This window comes from Gymnodraco acuticeps, unplaced genomic scaffold, assembly GCF_902827175.1.
Source record: "Gymnodraco acuticeps unplaced genomic scaffold, fGymAcu1.1, whole genome shotgun sequence".
Classification (NCBI taxonomy): Eukaryota; Metazoa; Chordata; class Actinopteri; order Perciformes; family Bathydraconidae; genus Gymnodraco; species Gymnodraco acuticeps.
In genome coordinates this window covers 5,112,208-5,132,086 of record NW_022989768.1, presented here as the reverse complement: position 1 = coordinate 5,132,086, position 19,879 = coordinate 5,112,208, and the positions used below count along the sequence as shown (strand labels likewise).

Here is a 19,879-nt window from a genome sequence, read left to right as displayed (position 1 = left end):
AATGGGGGGGGGGGGGTTATTTGAAGAAATTGTCCTCACTTTTACAGGGTTTTTTACCATCTCTCGTTACATTGTGACAATCAAAAAAGTGTTACCCCCCTGCATACATATAGATACCATCAATAATTCACCAGTTTACATATTTTCCTTTTTGTTAAAACTCCCTGCATTTCTTCAGAGGAATTTCCTCAGAATGACAGTGGATCAATAAGATCTAAGGACAGATTCCCAGCTAAGAATTAAACCTAGGGAGTAATTCCCTGTAAAGAATATAACTTGGGGTGAAATCCCCTATAAAGACCCCTGTGTTAAAACTCCCTGCATGTCTTCAGAGGAATTTCCTCATGATGAAAGTGGGCAAATAAGATCTAGGGAGAGATTCCCAGTTAAGACCTTTTTTCCTCTATCAGCTACTGGTTTTTATACCAACAGAAGCCAAAGCGAGTACACACCAACATACCCATATATGTGGGGAGGTGTCATTGCTTCTGGGTGTGGGACTGGACTGGTCCAGACCTGCCTTGGAAACTAAACTAAAGCTTAAAATAATTTCCCATTGAGTCAGGGGCACCTATAGTAATAACATATAGCAGACCTTCACCCAGACACTCTTTCATGTCAGTTTAACAAACAGTGTACATTTAGTATATAAGTATAGAGCTTTATGAAATATAATGCATTTTACATTGTGGATTATACTAAATTATATTTGATTATATTAACTTTTGTTTTAATTGTATAACCCATTATGGAAACTTCCACAAACCCTAGCCACTTCGATTAAGTCAAACACAAATCTCCACTTAGTTTTACTTACAACTTACTGTTGTTTTGAGGTAATCGGTTTGCCTGCTTATTTTAGGTAAGGTAAACTAATAAGAATTGATTGTGTGCTTAAAAGAAGACTGTCTCCATCTTCACTGTAAAATCAAATCTCAGTGTTTAATAATGTTTGTCAAATTGCATGCATGCTTTCAAAGCAGTTGTAGTGTGCAAGTAAAAAATCTTCGGTTTACCTAAACGTGTTGAGATTTAAGCGGTGAGCCCAGATGAATGAAACACCCCTCCAAAGCCGCAGATGCATTATTCTGCAAAGCAGCATAGGAGATGCAAAATAAGGCAAAACATGCTTTTTGGTGAGGGTGACTTAAAGAAAAAAAAGAACCAGAATTTATATGAAAAACATGATTTAGCAAAATACCTGTATGAGAATAAAGGCAAAGATTCAGTGTGGTGTGTGACCACCAGATGGTGCCCCACACCAACAAATGAAAAAGAGACCCTGATCACCTCTCTTTTCTTTTTTACACTAAAAGCACAAGCTATATTGTATATCAAAAGATGTCATAATCGTGTTGAGTATTACTATTACTTTAATGTATGTTATATTGTCATTACCATTATTGTGGCATTTGTAGTCTTTTGCTATTCGGCTAAAATAGTGAATGCAGAAGGATATCGACATATCCTTAAAATCTCATAAAATATAAATATGTATAAGAAATTGTTCCGAAATGTAATGCATGCTTCTGTGGAAGGATGTGGTTGTCTGGGGGATAACAATTATTATGAATTATTGATAGATTCCTACGTTGAGAAGAGGAGCATGTTGGGGGGTGAGAGGTATTCACTCCTACTCATTTGGTTTCCATAGCACCGCAATAGTGAGAGCTGCAGCTTTCATATATTGGGTTAACTGAACTTGTTTTAAATACGTTTTATTAATAAAATACGAATGATAAAATAAAATTGAAATAACTAAAGGCCTTTCATATACCTCAAATCAACTAAGATGCAACATAAAGCAAAAATAAAAATGAACTATAAAACATGTCTTCTCTCTTTCCTATATTGTTTTATTAAATGACTAATACAGTAAGTTATATGTATGCATTAGCATGTAATATTGTCTCTTTGGCCTGCATGTGTGCTGAGCAGCTGGCCAGATGTTGCACGCGGAGCTGCTGTCGCTGAGCACGACGTCAGATGAACCTGCGCGCACCACAGGAGCCACGATACTGCCTCACTCCCTCTTTGATTTATTGAAGCTACTCCAAACACCTACTTCTGCTTTCTTTGAGCCTTTTTAATTTGTCTACGTATTCTCTCTCTCCTTTAAAAAAAAAAATCCGGACGAATCCATAACTGATCTACGACGCCGACTATTAATTTCTCTCATTTTTTCCTCGTGATGGCACTTGGCGCGGCTACTGTACGCCAGGCAGGAGAGGAGCTGGTGGTGGAGGAAGGCGCTCGGCTTGTTTAATTCCTCCTGTTTTTTTTCGCATTTACGGTTTCATTGTTAAAAAATAAACTCGTATTTTTGGATCGTCGCCTCCCTGGACTCACACTCATCACAACTTCGTTTGTTGTTTTCCTCGTAGCCGCTGCAGCCGGCCATCCTGCGCCTTAACATGAAGATTAAGCAGTAAAATAATATTTAAAAGAAAAAGGCCTAGACAAAGAAACTGGATATGGAGTCAGTAAAGATGAGAGCCACGGCGGGGGTGAAGGAATTTGCAGGGAAGACCCTGGGTCATATGCACAGGTAAGGGCGGGCATTTGTTCATCTCAGTGGGCGCCTTTCATTTTCCTTGCGTTTAAGAGAGATTGTTTGCATGCTTGATTTCAGCCTAACACGAGTCAAGGTGGTGTGTAGATATGCAGGTCACCCAAAACTGTTTTACAACTTATAGGGATGTAGTCACGCCTCTACAAGTGAGAAACAAATTATGCAACCAAATGTGTGTGTGCGCGCGTACGTCTGTGCACGTTCGTGTGCATGTGAATGGTGATGGCAGGGGGTTTGGGTGAACATAGATGGCACAGCGTAGATGAAAACGTGCACGCAGTCAGTGTGTCCTGGTGAATGGCCATTATCTATTAGCAGGTTAAACAGGACAAACGACACGTCCAGTCGTGTATTTCATGTATACGGCTAATGGTAAACCATGTAGCCGGATCTCATATCAATATTAAAAACCCATCACATATTTATATCGACAGGATTTATCTGGTGTTTCCAGCTGTTGCATCTGCACTATATTTAGATGATTCCCCTGTGTCCTTCAAGCATTTCAGGGGCCTCCCTGTGCTATATTATATTATTTACAGTCTGGAGCAAGCCATCATTTATTAATGATTTTCACTCTTGTTTGGATTCAATGATCCCTCAGATAAACGCATTTCTTCTACACGTATTTTCATTAGGCCTTTTTTTCACTGCAATGCATAGATCAATTGCATTTTGCAAGCATTTTAACGAGAATGTTTTACCCTGTATATTGGCACTTTTTATTTGTATCCGTTTGCAAAAAACTGATTTGTTGTATCATTTTGCATCTAGTCAATTTTGCCTACTGTGAGGCCAAAAAAGGCGACTGTCGTATTGAAAAATGGGGATTTAGAGGTAAGCCCATAGTATGCAGGCTGGCTGCTGCTCGGTCCCGTGAATGCTAATGAGTGAAAGTGAGATGATGCTGCAATGCGGTAGGCCTAGTCAGGGACATGGTTTAAGCTACAGGCGAAGTTTGTTCGTTTTTCCCCTTTATTTAAATAGAATAACGTATTTTCCTTGAAGTCGTTGCTAAGGTGTTTTTGAGTAATCTGCCCTGAACCTTACAGATGATGCTCCTTATGAAATACAGAAGGCCTCTCTCCACCAGGCTTATTTATTATGGTGAATGGAAAAACTGCCTTCTGCGTTTTCTTGACTGACAACAATACATCTCAGATAGACACACACAACACCCAATCACGTCCATAATGAAATATTCATACAAAATGGAAATAAAAAAGGGCCCTCTTTGAAAAAAAACAAAACAGTTTTACATGTTTGGGTTGCATCATGTCATATGATGAAAATATATCAGGGGAACTTCTAGACTGTCCTCACCTGGCTGTTGCAGGTTGATGGAGAGGAAACAGAAAACTGGGGAGGTGATCGAGCTGACGGAGGACGGCCGGCCCCGGGAGGCCGCGGAGAAGAAACCCCCGCTGTGTGACTGCAACTGCTGCGGTCTGCCCCGCCGATACATCATCGCCATCATGAGCGGCCTGGGCTTCTGCATCTCTTTCGGTATCCGGTGTAACCTGGGCGTGGCTATAGTGGGCATGGTCAACAACAGCACCATCCACGAGAACGGCAAGATCATCATCACAGAGGTGTGGCACCGGCAGCCTGACGTTAAAGCAACGTAGAGTGCCTCAAAACACCTGACTCTTATTTGATCAAGAAAAAACCCCAAAATGATTTCCTCCACACATGAGATAAACAATATGTAAGGCCTATTGTTTTATTATCAATAACACAATGCACTTAAATGGTCCCCCAATATGCATGGCTGATTTTTCAACATATAAGTGGATATTTGTGCGTAAGAAAACATTAAATACGCCAAAGATTTGATAACATGTTGGGCATGTTTTAAAATCTCGTCAGTGCGTCGGAGCTGATAATATTTTATGTTTCAGTCTTTGATTAGGCCTAATATGATAACATTTGAAAAGAAAGAAATGCATTTATGTATCCTGTGTGAAACCCCCTAATAATCTATGCAAATAATTGACGTTATTTCTATTACAGATTTTTATTGCAGCATCTTTTTTGCATACATAGCAAACAAGTTAGCTGTTAGCTTACATCTTTAAAAATCCAAATGGGTTAATTCACCACAGCCTATATAGGCTATATTACAGTAAATGTGTATTCAGGTTTATTGGATGCATTGAAATGTTTTCTTTGTGTTTCGGCCAAATATGAACCAATACAGATATTATAGGCTACTATTCATCCAACACCCAGATATTTAGTTTCCCCCACCTTCATAGGCAAGTTCTTAATTGACAGTGCAGAACATGAACGTGCACAGATCAATGTCATCTGATCGAAATAAACCATTGCAGGCCTTTTAATAAACAGGCCTGGCTAAAGATCAATACATTCATAGAATACAGGTTTTTCGTTTGATCTTAAATGATAGCAAACAACAGTAGGCACAACAGAGGTAATTTAACAATATTCAACGTCAACGTTGCATAGTTTTCACTGGTTTTGTATTTCTGTTGTCTCAGAAAGCCAAGTTCAACTGGGATCCGGAGACGGTGGGTCTGATTCACGGATCTTTTTTCTGGGGCTACATCGTTACACAAATCCCGGGAGGATGGATATCCTCCAGGCTGGCAGCAAACAGGTAGGCGGCACTCCCCATGAATTACCATAAATACAACACCGAGACAATCATTTGTCAGATTATAATTTTTGTTCACTACCATTTTTAGCCAATTAAGCCAAATGACTGAGATGCCTCTTCCTTTCTGACACTCATTCTTTACTTATTTAAAAAATAATATGAACACATTTTACACTTTGGAACGGAATGATTGCAGAACATAAAATAACAGCCAAGGCCAGACAGAAAATATGGCGGCAGTCTTGCCTGAATTATGAATTGGATGATGAAGAATTTACAGGCTTGGTATGATACAGGCAGCAGACAGTAAACTGCTCTAAAGTGATGCAGAGCTGCAGGGGGCTGTCAGGCTCTCTGCCACGTGCCACCTGTTAATGAGCTCCCTGGAGGGGGACCAGACCCGGTCCTGTCGCCAAAGGCTTTAATTCACATGTGCCAATGAGTCATCATTTTTCTTTTACCAAGCTTAAATATGACGGTTCACGTTGAGGCTACATAGGCTACCATTTTCTCATTTAATTATTATTGGTAACAAAACCATAAACGCAAAAAATGGTTCCGGTTATTTTTCTTGGGCAGACTAATCGTTTATAATTAAAGTCACATATTATTTAAAAATGTATTATTATTTAAAAAGGGCAGCCAAACTAGCCAGTTATTATTAGCTGAACCCCTTTCCCTTATAGGCATTATATCACCCTATGTTTAATTCTCTGCACCCCGGTTGGCTGTTCCTCATCTTGTTGATTGACACGAGGATGTAGTTGAATCAATTGGTCTCGTGCCCAACAGTAGGCTACTCTCAACCGGATTAGGGTCTGCCCCCCGCGTGCAGATGAGAGGGGCGGGAGAACGTGACAGAAATGGGAAATAGCTCCCTTCGCGCGACCTCACTTGCTCAGCTGCTCCCTCGCGACACCAAAGGAAGAACAATAACGATCGCGTCCTTCTTTAAAAAAAACATAGTTGTATTTGCCTTAAAGTTGTTTTAAGGCACACACACCCTTGATTTGTCAGATAATAATTAGCAAAGTGATAAAATGCAAATGAGGTAAAAAATTAATTAGAAAAACGGTTGCTAGGCGACACATGCGTCTCCTATCATGGGCCTGGAACTCCCTAAAAACATTTTCCCGGATGGGCGTGGTTTTTCAGGACGTAGCATTGCTTAACCCTCCTGTTGTCTTTGGGTCAAATCTGACCGATTTACTACGTTCATCAATCATAACTTTGTTGTTTTACATTCGATTCACAGTAAACATTTGAACATATACAATTGCTGATCACCACTTTCATTGAATTTTGGATGATTTAGTCAACTTTTTAGCACCAATGGTGTTCCCGGTCAAAAATGACCGCCATCAAGAAAAGGAATTAGTAACCATCCGGATCAGATGAAACACACACACAAACACACACAACACACACACACACACACACACACACACACACACACACACACACACACACACACACACACACACACACACACACACACACACACACACACACACACACACACACACACACACACACACACACACACACACACACACACACTAAATGTGTGTCCCCCCTTATGTGCCCTATCCCCCCATGTGAATCACACCTGGCACACGCACACACACAGAACAATTTGACACATGTCCCGCTCTTATGTGCCCATCCCCCCACATGGATCACACCTGGCACACGCAATACATGTTCAGTGTCTATTCTTTGTATATTTACTGCAGTTCTTCATGTATACCAGTAGTCTGATACAATATTTACAGTTTGAAAGGGTGTTAAATGAAATGTGGTGATGATTAATGGTGTTTGTGTTAATGTAATAGCAGTTAAAACAGGACCGGTCAAATTTGACCGCGAACACCAAAGTAACGGGGGGAAACCGAAGACAATAGGAGGGTTAAGCTCTGTGACCATATCTGAAAAATAGAAAGCAGGTTGTCTAAGAGGCAAAGCATTGGCTTGTTTTATTTATAAAGCTTGAAAGAATAGACAAATAAGCAGGCAATTATACACAAATAATGTCCATGTGTTTATTTGATGCATGGCAATTATGCTAGCTGTGAAGGCATGTTCACAGCTAGTAATTATGGACATGTTCTGCCTTCTGAGCGCCTTTTGGGCTGGGCATCTATTGATGCAAGATTGATATCAGAATATAGACCCCCATCTGAGTAGAATTTTTGTTTTTGGACATCTACATTTCAGTATATTTCAGCAAAATGTAATTGTAGGCCTAATAAGCACACAAAGGCCTTGACATCTCTGCTTTCGGCTAACTAGGGTTTAAACATTTATGTGGGTTAAATACTGCCGGCTATATTGCCTACAGTGTCAAACATGTAAGGATAACCCATGTATGTTAACCCGGAATGAAGGTATCTTTAGGTTTAAAAAATAAAGGTATTTTCCTGATCCAAATGGTTTCCACTTACCGAATTACACAATCAAATGTCTGTTTTTGTTTGACCTTGATTTGACGTAGATTCAATTCAGTTGCTACAGTTTTTAAGATGCCATTTATGCGTGCTGGCATGGCCCTCCTGATCTCTAGCAAGCAAGGCCATTCTTGGCTTTGGTACAAGGCAGACGGTATAGTTATCTTTTATATTTACCTTTAAAAATAAAAAAAGGTATTTTTCATCTAATGTGATATTTCAATGTGGCACATTGCTGGAATAAGCTGCTTCATATCAAATGCTGTACTTAAAATATATGTGATCATTTTCAGGGTATTTGGTGCAGCCATTGTGCTTACCTCGATCCTCAACATGTTAATTCCCTCGGCTGCTCGAGTCCACTATGGGTGTGTTATCTTTGTGAGGATATTACAAGGGCTGGTGGAGGTAAGAGCAACATCTAAAGGTTTATTACAACATTTTAAACAACAACATCTTTCTTCTATTTATTCAAATATGTTGATTTATTGTATCCACGTAAAGAAAACAGCACTTTTCTCGTTATCAATAAATCATGAAAGCTACATAATGTGATGTTATCCATAGGTGAGATGTTGCACTAATACACTATACAAAGGGGCTTCCTGCAGATCTTACACCATGAGAAACCAAGTGAAAGGCTGTAGCATGCACAGGATATTCATCCAGAGGAAATGTGAGACCAACTGTATTGATCCAGTCCACAACAGCTGAGTGTTTGTGGGATAGTCTAGCCTTCTATTTTGCTGTCACACTTGTATCCTGGAAACACAACAGCAAAGTGCTGGTTTACAGAAAATTCAAAGGAAAATGCTAAAAGGCAAAATTACACTAATCCTCTAGCTTTGTAGTGAAAAATGAGACCCAAACATCTGCCTGGTGTGTAGTTAATGTTCTTAAAATGTGTCTGTTATTGTGCAAAATGCAGAAAGCTGACACTACAGTTATTATGCAAATATGACAGACATAATAAAATGTATGGATGGAGTTTTTGATGGGCATCATTTATTAAATCAGGGGATCATCAAGGACATAGGGAATCTCTAGCTGAGGGCTTTTCATGTTATTCCAGTGGTTGTGGACCCATCATGTAAAACTCTTGATAGTAAATAATTCCTTCATCAGTAGCACCTCCTGTTTGAAGGCTAAGTGACAGATTTGTAAATAATAAAATAATCTAATATCGCATGCACTGCTCTCCTAATATTCTTTTTTTACGTCAGCACAGTTTGTTCAAATGAGTGGCTAATGAACATGTAATAGCTGCAGGCCTGCCTTTCTCCATGAACAGCTAATCAGGTCCTCTTTGCTCATGGCACCGTAGCAATTTGTTCATGGTAATTACAAAGGTGAAATGTTAATTTTTGTCAGTTAGTATATCAGACACCTGTTTGTTCATGTTCATATCTTAAAGGGTATTCCCTCATAGATTGTCCCTACACCTTAAACTCAAATGCAGAAACACTTCTTGAATGTTCACCACTAAAATGCCATTATTAGTGTTTGGAAATGATCTGTAAAGTAATTCCTATTCATGAAGGGAATACAAAATCCTTTTCTTTACGAAAACACTACTGTCTACAATTTATTAATTGTACAAACCTGAATAATTATTTTAACCAAAAGCCAAAATGCCAAAATGGAGAGTTGACCAATGTCATTAAATACTGTACATGCTGTACATTGGAAAACAGACTTTGTGTATCCAGAGTGCCTAACATAATAAAGAAAAGAACACATAGTTTAGTCTGCTTCCATTTTTATTTTATGTTTCTTAACCATTGATAAACACAGACTGTTGCTGTGTGGTGTGTTTAGGGAGTGACCTACCCAGCATGTCATGGCATCTGGAGTAAGTGGGCTCCTCCGCTGGAAAGGAGTCGTCTGGCCACCCTCTCATTCTGTGGTAAATAGTTATTTATCGACATATCCTATTGTCAATTATCAAATTGTGTAAAAATAGAAGTGTGACTGACTCCCTTGTCTCTCTCTCTGCCAGGCTCATACGCCGGTGCTGTGATAGCGATGCCTCTTGCTGGAGTCCTGGTTCAGTACTCAGGCTGGTCCTCTGTGTTCTACATATATGGTAAGATTGATTGATGATAGGTGTGATACGTGTGTGTGTTTGTGTGTATCGTTGCACAAGTGAAATTATGGTGAAAAAAGGTATTTATGGCCTATGTGGAAACATTTGTGGCTGAAGTGTTTTAGGCTTGAGAGTTTGACACTCAAACAGTCCAGTGAAAGTGAAATGGATTTATCCATGCAGACAATGTATTGATTTTCTCCCCCACAATGTTTTGGTGTGTCAATAAATAACCCCCCATGTTTCTCTCTGGACTGGATGCAGTTAGTTTACGTGTCTCTCAGGCATGTTGGAAAGATCAGACTGCCTAACATTTTCTGGGTGTGTCGCTGAGGTCAAAATCAGCTGCAGTACTTTGTAATTATTTAAAGTTCTGACATGTTATCTGTTTGCGACATACAGGATGCTTCGGCATGTTCTGGTATATTTTCTGGGTCCTTGTGTCTTATGAGAGCCCTGCTGTTCATCCAACTATCACGGATGAGGAACGCTGCTACATTGAGGAGAGCATTGGAGAGGGCAACAAGCTAGCGGGTCCCGCTGAGGTAACAACCTACATTTAAGGAATACCAAGAATTTATTCCACCTAACAATATTTATTTTCAACTATACAGTATGTGTTGTAAAGAGCACAAGAAGTACCAACAAAATACCATCTAGAGTTTGAATACATCACCTTTAGTTTGTTGTCAGATACCATTAATCATGTATATTTATTTGTAAAATGTAATCTTTGTTATAATCTTTTCCAGAAATACAAGACCCCCTGGAAGAAGTTCTTCACCTCCATGCCCGTCTATGCAATCATCGTGGCTAACTTCTGCAGGAGCTGGACCTTTTACCTGCTGCTGATCAGCCAGCCTGCATACTTTGAGGAAGTGTTTGGCTTTGAGATAAGCAAGGTGAGCTTACAGTACAAGTCAGTGGGCAAATGCTAAACACGGAGCAGGGACTGTGAGTGAGTGATACAGGATCGTTTCAAATCCATGTGACAAAACAATGACACCAGAGCCAGATGATTCAGAGCTGAGCATGTGACACTTTGCTGTTGGAATGATTTATCATCAAAATCAATGTCAGTATAACTGGTGGCCTGTGATCCTCTCTTATGTACAGATACATTACATAACAAGGCAACACCGCTTCACAAGAGATAGGCATACAATTGTTAGAGTGACTGCTATCACAAAGTATTCTACACCAAGGTTTTTTATGTAAAATGCGTGGTTTGCCTTTAATAGGAAAATAAATATATACAGCCAAATAATATTGATTCTTATTTAATAAACCCAATGTTACTGTTACAAAGGGTGTAAATAGACTCTGTACAATGCGTGGAATAGCACATGTTTTGTTTAATATGTGGTTTCATATCTTTATAGACTAAAAGAGCAATAAACACTGTTTCGGGGAATAATAAGTGTTTTGAGTTTTCACTCTCAAAGATTATGCCAGTCTCAACCTATTGACCAAATATTGAACTTCGCTTCCCCCTTTTTGAGTGCCCTCAATAATTCAGTCACTCTAACAAGAAAATGTTGTGTCCATGGCAACATTCCCACAATGCAATTTGCCGCATTTTATAGATGTAAAAAAACAGACAGGTCCTTCTCAATGATGACACTAAATGATGAAACTTTTCCATTGTATTTCTGCCGCCGTGCTGCAGCTGCACTGCTTTATTTCCTGCTTGTGGTTGTAGGTCGGCGCTGTGTCTGCCCTGCCCCATTTAGTGATGACCATCATTGTGCCTCTCGGCGGCATGCTGGCCGACCACCTACGTGCCAAGAACATCATGTCGACTACCAATGTCAGGAAAATAATGAACTGTGGAGGTGAGAAGTCTGAACCGAGGATGAAATATCATTTGTCCACACCTCTCTCTGCACAGTACAGGGTGTTACTTTCATAGTGTTGGATCCATACTGCTCTTTCTTTTGGATGCTTTTCACTGCCAGAGAGATTGTTGTTTTTATTTTTGGATCTGCTCAATACTTAATCGACTCACTGATTGTGACTATGCATTGATTTCATATCTGTCACCTACGTAATTGAGTGCAGGCCATGCATTGTGCTTAATTCAATTGGCACTGTGATTACCAACAGCCTGTGGGCTTTGTGTGTGTGTGTGTGTGTGTGTGTGTGTGTGTGTGTGTGTGTGTGTGTGTGTGTGTGTGTGTGTGTGTGTGTGTGTGTATGTATGTGTGTGTGTGTGTGTGTGTGTGTGTGTGTGTGTGTGTGTGTGTGTGTGTGTGTGTGTGTGTATGTGTATGTGTGTGTGTGTGTGTGTGTGCCCTGCTGTCTGTCTCTGTTAGGATTTGGCATGGAGGCCACATTGCTGCTGGTGGTAGGATATTCCCACAGCAAAGGGGTGGCCATCTCCTTCCTGGTGCTGGCAGTGGGATTCAGTGGATTTGCTATATCGGGTTAGTACAAAGAAACACAATCTCTGGTCAATTTCAGTCTTATGTAGTTACAATAAATGACTACTGAAGTTATATCATGTGATCACTGATGATGATTCATTTGACTGGATGTCATTTATTATTGCCTTGTATAGTTTTCACAAAAGAAGGGTCTAAATAAGACAAATAAGACACATTTGATATGTAGCCTCTCACTAAAACAACGGTTGGTGTAATTGTACCGTTTCCTTTCATGCTTTGTAAAGAAAGTAAACAAGGACATTCAGAAGTGTTGATCAAATAATTGTTATTAGTTATTTGCCTTAATACATCCCTCGTTCCTGTATGTCTCCTGGCTGTAGCCTCATATTTACCACACAAATATTAATAATCACAGTAGTTTAAATCTTCTCATCTAACTTTTTGCCAGAAATAACAAGCATATTTCCCAAAATGAATGAATTACATTTAATTAAGCAGTTTATAGCAGTGTGTACCTCCAGTCTAAACTATCAGTACATTTCTGCCAATATTCCTGATATAGTTTCAAGAGCAAACTGAGAGCATGTAGAAGTTGAGCATGTCGTTAATTGATGGTAGGATTGAAGGTTGTTTATTTATTTTATTTCTAGGATGGTTGACATGCAGCTATGAGCGTGGGGATTATAAATGATTAAAACAAACATTCTTGAAATGTATATGAATCTACATATAATTGTGTAAAGATCTCACATATTAGAATGTGATTTGTAAATATGAAGCAAGTACTATTGAGTGTTCTCTTCCAAATGCTATTTACAACACTTAAATAACACTAGTACTGAGGTTTATCAATATGAGCTTATAGTAACAGACTTCCTTATATATATTGTTTGTAGCATATTTTAACTGGTAAAATGAACCATTTGAGCTTTTTTTAGTCTTTCATTCAACAGATGTTCCGAGTCTTTTCCTAGACTGTTTAATAATTCAGTGTTAGCTATCTCGGGGGACTTGCCAGCAGGCAGGGTGAGGCAGATCTCGAGGATACTTACTCATGCAGCCAGTCAGAGTGGGGGAGGAGGAGGATGTGTGGCAAGTTGCTGCCTATTTCTGCAACAAGATGATCCCCATTTGTTCTACTTTAATCTATATCGTCGTCCTGCTTCTGTTGCTTTTATAACTTGATACATACTGTCACAGTGTTTGCCTCAATTTGTGTTTGTCTAGCCTCGCCACAATTGAAGAAAGGGTCAAATGTACATCAATATTCTAATTTAATGTTTTTTGCTCCATCAGGCTTTAATGTCAATCACCTGGACATCGCTCCACGCTACGCCAGTATCCTAATGGGCATCTCTAACGGTGTGGGCACCCTGTCTGGGATGGTGTGCCCTTTGATCGTTGGTACTATGACAAAGAACAAGGTAAGGGCTTCTTCATTCAGGCGCACAACATGGCAGTGATAAAGTTCCTCTCATTTTATTTGGGCCATCAAGTCTTCAAATCCCAGATAAGTCGGTACCACCTTAATTCAACCTTTTTTAACATTATAAGCAGTATACTGTATACTGTACAGTGAACATTTAGTTAATGGTTTTCAAACAGTTTTGTTCTCTATATCTTAATACACCCTGTTAAGACAATATTATAGATCCAACTCAAAGCTGACAGAAGGGCGGGACTCTGATAAATGTGTCAGCTACTTTAGCACCATGGATAGCGCCTGGGTTTTATCAATAGGCCGTTAGGCAGCTGATAGTTGATAGCCATGGTCTATAGATCTCAACTTGCAGAGACTTCAGTCAGATCAAGTTCAATGAATCAGGCAGAAAAGCATTTGTTGGGACTTTTTCAGCTATGAATGAATAAACATTAAGGGGGCTAGTGAGAACTTGCAGCAGCAGGATGGTACACAGTATGTTGGGCGGTAATGAGGTCACCCAATGTGTTTTTAAACACCAAAAAGTTGTAAGTGTCAATGTCTCTGGCACTGAGGGAAAATACTTATTAATTGTATTTATTCATCGGACAAGTGTTTCCTTGTTCGATGTGAGGGTCCAAGGACAGAGGGTGTCATATTCATATTCTGTACAAACCGTAAAATCCACTGAGACAAATGTAAAATGTTTGATATTGGGCTATATAAATACTAGGGCCGGGACTCGATTAAAAAAATTAATCTAATTAATTAGAGGCTTTGTAATTAATTAATCGAAATTAATCGCATGTTTAATCACATAAATATTTGACCTGAGAACAGTGAGAAGCAATTTTTTTCACATGGATTTTAGTATACCATTAGGCGCATTCACACCGCAGTACTTTTCCCACAAAGGTTCATGAGAATTTAGTTCATGAGAACTCTTTGAACCTGGGGATGGATTAGGCAAATGAAGCCGCTGACGTCACTTCTTCTTCTTCTGCTTTGGGTTTACTGGCAGGCCGCAAACCACTTCACGGCGTATACTGCCGCCCAAAGTCCCCGGCCGGAAGTCCCTGGAGTTGGGGAAGGCTTCAGTCGAAGCTGCTGGGACTCCCAGCAACTTCTACTGAAGCCTTCCGAGTAAATCGCCAGAACGCCGACACCTCCTCATCTCCACCGCTCCCATGTTTTATTTTGTGTTGCCATAAGTTAGTCTCTCTGCGTTTCTGCGCTGGGCTAATGCTAATAATGCTAATGCGAGGATAATAAAATGGCGGCTTCACAAAACTTTTTGGGAGTTTTACGGGGCGTGGTCTGCAATCCGCCCAGCCAATCAGAAATATAGCTCTTTTCTCACAAGAGAGCCGTACGAAAGTCCCTGCTCTCTAGCAGCTCTCTGCTCTCTAGCAGGGACTTTCGTGGGGGTAAAAAGGTTCTCATGAACTAATTTTAGTACCGGCTCTTTTTGGTGTGAACGCGATAGAAGAGGCTAACGTCCACGCTAGCTGCTATATGTTTTGCATTGAGGTGATACTTGAGGCTTGATGTGCTGCGGTGATATGCGAATTCCTTTTTGCATAATTTGCACACAACCGTGCTCTTATCGACGCTTCCATCCGTCCGTTTTTTAAAACAACATTTCCCACTGTTGTTCACTGTGGTTTGTTGTTGTCTGAAGTCATGAACGTTAGTTGGTACTCCAGTATAATCGGTACGCCTGAAACTCATCCAGTGAGAAACGTTCCGCGGTGCAAAAATAAGTGCGATTAAAATGCGTTAATTTTTTTAACGCGTTAATTTTTGTGTAATTAATTAATCTTAATTAACGCGTTAAAGTCCCGGCCCTAATAAATACACTTTGATTGATTGAATGATTTATTGTTGGTTTTAGTTATATTTTCCCGCAATACAATAAATACAAACAATGTTCAGACTCTTCTTGACAGCGGTCAAAACCTACATTTTGTTTTCCTTTCTCTCTTCAGTCTCGAGAGGAGTGGCAGTCTGTGTTCCTGATCGCCTCCATGGTGCATTATGGGGGAGTTATCTTCTATGGGATCTTTGCGTCTGGAGAAAAGCAGCCGTGGGCCGACCCAGAACTCACCAGCGAGGAGAAGTGTGGCTTCATAGAAGAGGACGAGCTGGCAGAAGAGACGGGCGACATCACTCAGAGTTACGGTGCCTTCGGAGGTCCGCCTAAGTCGTACGGTGCCACCACACAGGTGAACGGAGGCTGGGCTTCAGGCTGGGAGAAGACGGAGGAGTACGTCCAGGAAGAAGCTCAGGCAGGAGGCTACGGATACAGGAAGGATGAGGGATACTCCTAGACCAAACATAGATCCACTGACACATGAGTAGACTTATGAGTAGAGTGTGCATCAGTTTAGTCATCAAAAATATCAACAATGGAAAACAAACTACAATCCATTGTTGTATTGTTTGCACAAATTTAAAAAAAATCAAAATAGGTATCAATTTAATGTAAAACTAACTGAAATGTGTAAACAATTCAAAAGATATTCGATTAATAGAGATGTAACACATATCAAATTGGCAGTCTGTAAACGTATTATTATGCATATTGATAAAATATATATCTATTTGGAGTGCAATTGTGTGTACGTGTGTACAATCTTATCCCATCCGCCGAGGCTGTCCTCAGTGAAGCCTGTAGGGAAACATAGAAGCTGCTCAACAGAACCAAACCCTTATCTATCAAATTACAATACAACGTCCTACAAGCCAGCCATTACAGTGTATAGATGTGTCACTGCACAGCGTCGTAAACAGAAACTAGACACTCTGTTGATATAGATTGTACTGTATCTCTCCTGAATGCACTCAGAGTAGTGTGTCCTTTTTATGCACAATATGATGATTTTTGTTTTCTTATCACCGGCTTCTGTGTATGTAAATGTCCTTAACATGTAAGTGAACTAGTGTTGAGATTTGAGTGGCACATAATGATGACCATTTGGTTACACTTGCATATAAGGTAAATGAAAAAAGTGTCTGTCCAATGTGTGCTACATGTGATCCATTTTGTACCTCCACAGTTTAGTGTTTGATTTTAGCAACTTCAACCCGACACATCTCAGCAGTGTAGTGCAGGAGTAAAGCTATCCTCATAACTATACTCACCTTAACGTCAGAAAAGTCTAGTCGTACCAATGCTGAAAGGAATGTCCTAAATACAAAATATATGAGAGAGAAAACTAGAAGACAGAACATATTTATAAGAGTTTTTAGATTACATTTAGACTAAGAGATTAATAGTCATACACAGCCTTAGTGAAGGGTTTGTGCAATGTAATGATTTTGGGAAAGTAAAGAAAATCAGAATGAGAGTCTTACTATATGAGAGGAGCAAACCCTTATAATGTAAATGAGAATAAGAAACATATATTATATAAATGTGAAAGATATGATAAAATGGATAAGAGAGATTTTAATGTTTAAGTATTTCTCTACCTAAAAGTTAAAAGATCAAAACTGTTTTAACTCTACCAGAAATGTAATGTCCATATGAAATGTTTCACGGTCTTTAAAACTAAAGGGAAACTAGTTTAAAATATCAAATGACATACAAGTTGAGGTGAACAATCCTAAACAAAGTATTTGAATGTTTACATAAATCTATACTTTGCTTAACGTTTACCAAAACAGGAGATTTCTTTTATAGCTAAATACAGCAGGAGTCACAAATGAGTGCAATTTGGACAAACTGCCATTCTTCAATTTCCATTACAGCATGGGTGTGAGACGAGACATGTTATGATGTATATGTAATGATGTTTCTTCATGGTAGTGTGGTAATGAAAAGTGTTTGAGGCTCCTGAAAAGGAAGAACAAGCTGACACCGGATCTGTTTCTCAGTCTGCACTCACCAGGTCTGAAGGGGGCCAATTTATTTTTGATTTAACACTTGTCTGTGGGGACCATAAGTCAGCACTTCACAATATAGATGTGTGTGGATGTGTATTTATGCATGGAACAACGTGACATTTGTACTGTAGTTTGTCTTTTCTTTCTTTCAAACGTATTTTTGTCTTTGTCTCAGAAACTGTTACTGATGCTTCAATTTCTTTGCACAATCAACCAAAGGGGAATAGCAGAGCTGGGTTTTAGCTGGACGTATTTTTTAAGGGAGTACAGACCATCGAGGTTCCAGCGTGTGGACCATAAGTGTGCAGGTGGCACAACAACATTACTCAGTGTACAAAGCAATAAATCCATAGTAACAGTTCTGGTCAAAACATCATGAACAGTCATTATGTAATCGTTTTTTATGCATTTGTTTGAGTCGTGATTTTTGTGATAACATGTAGAAAATAACACTTGTAAAGAAAAAAACGTAATGTAAAAAATATAGTAATAGAGTCCAACACAAACGTCTTTGACAAGGAATTTCAAAGAGTTTGTGACAAGGCTGCTCACCAGATGAGAATGATAACAAGAGCTCTGTCTAAGAGGCAGATGCTCTTCTTCATGTTTTTGTTATGGTTTTGGCGTGGTCCATTGTGTCCTGTAGTTTCCCCTCTCTCTCTCTCTCTCTCTCTCTCTCTCTCTCTCTCTCTCTCTCTCTCTCTCTCTCTCTCTCTCTCTCTCTCTCTCTCTCTCTCTCTCTCTCTCTCTCTCTCTCTCTCTCTCTCTCTCTCTCTCACCTCTCTCTCCCCCCTCCTCACTTTTAAGTTTGATGAATGTTCTCCAATTAGTGTCTGGACCCCCCTACTTAACCACACATACCTCCACCCTGAGTTCATTGTCAGAATATTCATCGACATTGAGGATGAAACCTAAACAGGTGATTCCACATTTTCAACAATGAAGATTGTGCAACCTGAAGTAGTTAAACGTTTCCTGTTTTGTGCCTCTGAAGTTACAGTGTGATTCTATGGCTTCTGTTGCTGTGTAAATGGAGAGGTTTGTTGGTGTCCAAATGAAAAACTCTATATCCTTTTTTGATAAAAAAGCAAACAAATCTGTGTGTCCTGAGTATTTGTGTTGATACCAAAGACAAGTAAAGTAAAATGATTTGTTCAATGGTCACTCTCTTTCAGCTCTGTGTTTGGTCTCTTTCCTAATTCCTAAAGGGAAAAACAGTATGTCTTGTATGGTGCTTAATGCTACACTATGATCACTGTCATTGGACACAAAAGCTACAGTCATAGAATGAGCGAGGGCAAAAAAAACTACATTTATTTCTATTCTGTTTTGTGTCTTTAAGCTTGACAAGAAAACATAATGCTTCATTTACCAGTACAAACCCACCATAAAGAAAATCAGTTTGAACTGAGCAGTTTGAAAGTTACAGTATCATTCATGTCTTCCCAAAATGTTACATTGGTGTACAAATTGTAAAAATGTGTCAATAATGGCCAAAAAGGGTTTTGTTAGGTCACAGTGACCTTTGAACTTTGTCGAGCTAATTCAAATCAGTTCATCCCTTAGTCCACTCGGAAATTAGTGTCAAACTTGAAAACATTTCTGCAGCCCTTCCTGAGAAATCACATTTACAAGAAACACCATATTTATATTATTAAACAGTTCTCATCGCTCAATATTCAATACACAATTATAGACACATAATAAGCCTTAGTTCTACTGATGTTGAAGTAATGGACTTTACATGAGATCAGTGGGTACAGAGGGGTTGGAAGTAGAGTGAGTGCTCCTCCAAGGCCACAGGAAGTGCTCAGTTAATGGCTGCCCTCCTTCCACAGTGGTGAAATCAATAGGGCCAGTCCCTTGTGTTCGGCTGGACCTCTCGACTACTCTAACCTCTTAATGGAGATGAGAGGGAGGAGGAGCACTTATTGAGCTATTTGAAGGTGTTATTTCCATTTAGGAGCCGATCCCTACCTCCACCAACAATAAAAATAGACTTTAACAATTATATGGAATAACATTAGATTTATCAGTTTTAACCCAAGTCTTTGTATTCTACAGTAATTTTTGTAAACAAACATCAAACTGTTAGCAACACTAGAAATAAACGTACACAAAAAAAATTGTTATGTCAAATCTAGTCTTTACAAAGAAAATCCAAAAGCAAAATTAGACTTTTGTCACGGTATTGGTATATCTTCATAAACATTAAATAAATGGTGATATAAATTCAAATCCAAGTCTAACTCTGCTTTAGTGTGAACTTTGAAGTATATGTAATGACGTGTATCTATCTACGCAACTGCTTCTCTCTTTTTTTGTATTTTCTATGTATTTTAACCGGGATGTCTAGGGAGGCGTGTGGCGCAGTGGATCAGGGGAGGTTCAAACCCCACTGCAGTCAGCATGTCGTTGTGTCCCTGGGCAAGACACTTCACCCCAAATTGCTCCTGTGG

The 19,879-nt window shown here is 39.4% G+C and overlaps 1 protein-coding gene across 1 annotated transcript; it reads left to right on the top strand.

The window, feature by feature from the left end:
• Window positions 1-1,986: 1,986 nt before the first annotated feature.
• Window positions 1,987-18,516, top strand: slc17a6b (solute carrier family 17 member 6b). Its single transcript, XM_034217249.1, has 12 exons — window positions 1,987-2,548; window positions 3,909-4,164; window positions 5,074-5,192; window positions 7,933-8,047; window positions 9,458-9,545; window positions 9,639-9,725; window positions 10,128-10,270; window positions 10,478-10,627; window positions 11,428-11,560; window positions 12,041-12,151; window positions 13,409-13,536; window positions 15,521-18,516. The coding sequence occupies exons 1-12, from the start codon at window positions 2,475-2,477 to the stop codon at window positions 15,860-15,862; spliced, it is 1,746 nt and encodes a 581-aa protein (XP_034073140.1). The 5' UTR covers window positions 1,987-2,474; the 3' UTR covers window positions 15,863-18,516.
• Window positions 18,517-19,879: the final 1,363 nt, after the last annotated feature.